This window comes from Gekko japonicus, unplaced genomic scaffold, assembly GCF_001447785.1.
Source record: "Gekko japonicus isolate JY-2015 unplaced genomic scaffold, Gekko_japonicus_V1.1 scaffold5127, whole genome shotgun sequence".
In the NCBI taxonomy this organism is placed as follows: domain Eukaryota; kingdom Metazoa; phylum Chordata; class Lepidosauria; order Squamata; family Gekkonidae; genus Gekko; species Gekko japonicus.
Genome location: NW_015159865.1, coordinates 1 through 3,588, shown reverse-complemented (window position 1 = coordinate 3,588; position 3,588 = coordinate 1). Strand labels below are relative to the sequence as shown.

Genomic DNA, 3,588 nt, shown 5'->3' with positions numbered 1-3,588 from the left:
GCCGGAGTTCCGCTCCTGCAGGAAATGACCCCTGGTTCTCATGGCCCTTTCTTATGTGCCCAGGGAAATGCCAATTGCCACTCTGGGGTCAGGAAGCAAATTTTCTCCAGGCCAGTTTGGCCGGAGATCCTGGAGGTTTTTTGTTACCTTCTGGGCATGGAGATGGGGTCACTGTGTGTGTGTGTGTGGGGGGGTATTTGTGAATTTCGTGCATTGAGCGGAAGGTTGGACTAGATTACCCTGGAAGTCCTGTCTAACTCTGTGATTGTGTACTCTTGACGTGCGCCCATAATGAGCAACATCTGATTTCTTCTGTGCCCTGTGAATGAAGCTTTTGCATAACGGGGAACAGGGTGATACGTGGTGGGCCCATGAATCGGGGCTGTTTCTCGGGCAGCCTCTTCCAACCCATCTCATGGGCGTTCTTCCCCTCTATCTTTTCAGCGGGTCGGCCACTTTGACCCCGTGACCCGAAGCCCCCTGACCCAAGACCAGCTGATCCCAAACCTTGCCATGAAGGAGGTGATAGACGCATTCATATCAGAAAACGGCTGGGTAGAAGAGTACTGACTGATCGAGGGTGGAGAGGCCGGGCCCGCCCGCCCCCTCATGGCAGCCCTGGCCGTGGCAGCAGCGAAGGCACATCACGGACTGCGCTCCGAGCAAGTCGGGCCGGCAACATGCCTTACTCACCGTCTGTCCGGCTGTCTGTCTCCTTCCTTTCCCCGCTCTCGGTTACCAGAGCAGCATCAGCTTTGCTAGATTAGGGCACCGGAGGGCGAGGAAAGCCCGTGTCGTAGGGGACGTGCCCCGAGAAGCTCGCTGAAGCCCGGAACTCCTTCAGAAGCCGCATCGGCACCTCAGGAGGACGCTTAGGCACCAAAACTGCGTCCGGCTCTCTGGCGAACACCGGTTTCCTGCTCACGCCCCTTCCTCGTGTCGCCGCGCTGCTGCCGAAGACCCATCTCCCGCAAGCGGGGAAACCTGCAAACCGGCCGTGCACTTTTTCTCGCCCTTCCGTCCCCGCTTGCTTTGAGCTGTCATTTCTCGCCTCCTCTCTCTCCCTCTGTACAAAGTTTTTGCATTTTCCACATTACATTTCCTGTCTGTCCAGGATAGCCGTTGTAATCTTTGTAAATAAATAGTCTCTTGTTTCAGGGCAGGGGACTTTTAGACCTAATCGTTATCTCAACATCGACTGGGATTCGGGGTTGGGCTGGGTGGACGGTTCGCCCCTCCCGGAGCCGGGGTGGTAGGGGGAAGGTGGGTTCGCCTAACTTCTGGAGCCATTTCCCCACAAGGCCTCTCAATGAAAGTTCGTCGTTTTGTGCAACTTAAAACGAAACCCCTCCCCCCTTTAATAATGCCAATATGTCTTGGAACATTTTGGGGGATTGAGAGGATTTGGGGGGGGGATTTTAAGAAGGACGTGGCAGGCACCACTGTCTAGCTTCTGTGAGCTATTTGCAATGTCATCCATGCTGGTAAATAAATACGAGTAATCAGCGTTAAGAAGCCTGGCTGTTTCATGGCTGCAGGGGGCTTCCATTTAAGAAGAGAAGAGGAGGAGATTGGATTTATACCCCGCCCTTCACTCGGAGCCTCAGACCGGCTTACAACCTCCTTTCCCTTCCCCTCCCCACAACAGACACCCTGTGAGGTGGGTGGGGCTGAGAGAGCTCTGACACAAACTGCTCTTTTTCAAGGACAGCTGTGCCAGAGCTTGTGACTGACCCAAGGCCACCCAGCGGCTACACGTGGAGGAGTGGGGAATCAAACCCGGTTCTCCCAGATTAGAGTCCGCACACTTAACCACTACACCAAACTGGCTTTCTGCTGGGGGTGGGTGGGTCCTATACGAATGGAATCCAGACGGCTTGTGGACACTCAACCTTCCACTGTGCTAGCTTGGGCTGTGTGCTTCCACTAAGGTCATGGTTTTCCTTTTCAAAGCAAGGAGAAGGGATCACAGGTGGCTGAGGTTAACCACCGTAGCTTCACTGTGATGGGTTATAACCCTCCATTTCCAGGCGTCATAGCCGCAGTTTCCACTCCGCAGCAACGCGGTGCTAGTGCTCCCTCTAAGCCGTGGAGTCTCGTGAACAAAAATCCTACTTTGTGAGCTCCTGGCATTAAAGTTGCGAGCGAGCCATTCAGCTGCTGCGTGAATCAGTTTGCTCTGGAGCCCCCCCCTCCCCGAGCCGAGACAAAAATGTGTGCGCTGGAGGCTAAGAAAACCCGTGAGCTGGCTCACACTAACTCGGCTTAGGGGGAACACTGGTGACAGGACTTGTTTCCAGAGGATTTGGGTCATATCGCGCAAGTTGCACATGGAAGATAAGGCCAGTTATCTGAGGCAGCTTCGTAAAGGCTGTCCGCCTTGAGAAACGCTGTGTTATCCGAGGACTGGAATGGACCATCGCCGGCACACTTTGGGGAGGGGGCAGTCCAGGTTTGAAGCTTTTTGCACAAGGACAACTGCTTGGGAGACATTTTGTACTATGTTATACGCAGCGGCCACTGCTCCCTCTGACCTATGGAGTCTCGTGAGCAGAAGTCCTACTTTGTGAGCTCCTGGCATTAAAGTTGCGAGCGAGCGATTCGGCTGCTGCGTGAATCAGTTTGCTCTGGAGCCCCATCCTCCCTGAGCCGAGACAAAAATGTGAGCGCCAGAGGCTAAAAAAAACACCTGTGAGCTGGCTCACACTTAACTCAGCCTAGGGGGAACACCAGGGTATGTAATGATACAGGAAGGCTGTGTATGTTTTAAGTTCTGTCTTTGTCCCCTTTCAAAAACACACTGAAGCAGTAACAGGGCTCTTTTAGGTGGCCGTTACTTGTGCTCAAGTGGTTAAGACGCTGAACTGCAGGCTGTGGAAGGTCAGTAGTTCAGCAGTTCGAGACCCGAGTGCCGCATGACGGAGTGACCTCCCGTCTCTAGTTCCAGCTCCTGCCAACCTAGCAGTTCGAAAGCAAGAAATTGCAAGTAGATAAATAGGTACCACTTCGGTGGGAAGGTCACAGCGTTCCGTGCGCCTTGGCGTTTAGTCACGCCGGCCACATGACCACGGAAACGTCTTCGGACAGTGCTGGCTCTTTGGCTTGGAAACGGAGATGAGCACCGCAACCCTAGAGTCAGACTCGACTGGCTTTCGAGCAAGGGAACCTTTACCTTTACTTGTGCTAGTTTTGAACACATGAGCCTGCTTTACACTGAATCAGACCCTGGGTCCATCAAGCTTGGTACTGTCGACTTCGACCGGCAGTGGTTCTCCGGGGTCTCAAGCACAGGTCTTTCGCATCCTCTTTTGTCCTTTCAAGTGGAGAGTTGAACAAAGACTGGCCTGTGTCCAACCAGTGTCTACAGCCCTCTAAGGCATCCAAACTTTAATTGGGGGGGGGGGCGTCCTCTCAGGAATCGCATAGCTGGGTGGGTCGGTAGTGGGAGAAGGAAGTAACTGGTGTCCGTCATCATCCCTTCGGAAAACGCGACTGCCCCTGCGGTTAAAGAACGGGCTCGGTTTGAGTCCCTTGCTTTTGGAGAAGGAAGAGTTCGGCGCGACCACAGTCCCTGCTTTCGAAACCGGG

The 3,588-nt window shown here is 54.0% G+C and overlaps 1 protein-coding gene across 1 annotated transcript in view; it reads left to right on the top strand.

The window, feature by feature from the left end:
* The window catches only part of STUB1 (STIP1 homology and U-box containing protein 1, E3 ubiquitin protein ligase), a 27,956-nt gene extending 26,454 nt beyond the window's left edge, over window positions 1-1,502 (top strand). The window contains exon 6 of the mRNA XM_015408097.1: window positions 445-1,502. Within this exon, the coding sequence (XP_015263583.1) occupies window positions 445-570 (126 nt within the window). The 3' untranslated portion in view covers window positions 571-1,502. The remainder of the gene's footprint in view (window positions 1-444) is intronic.
* The last annotated feature ends 2,086 nt before the right edge of the window (window positions 1,503-3,588 follow it).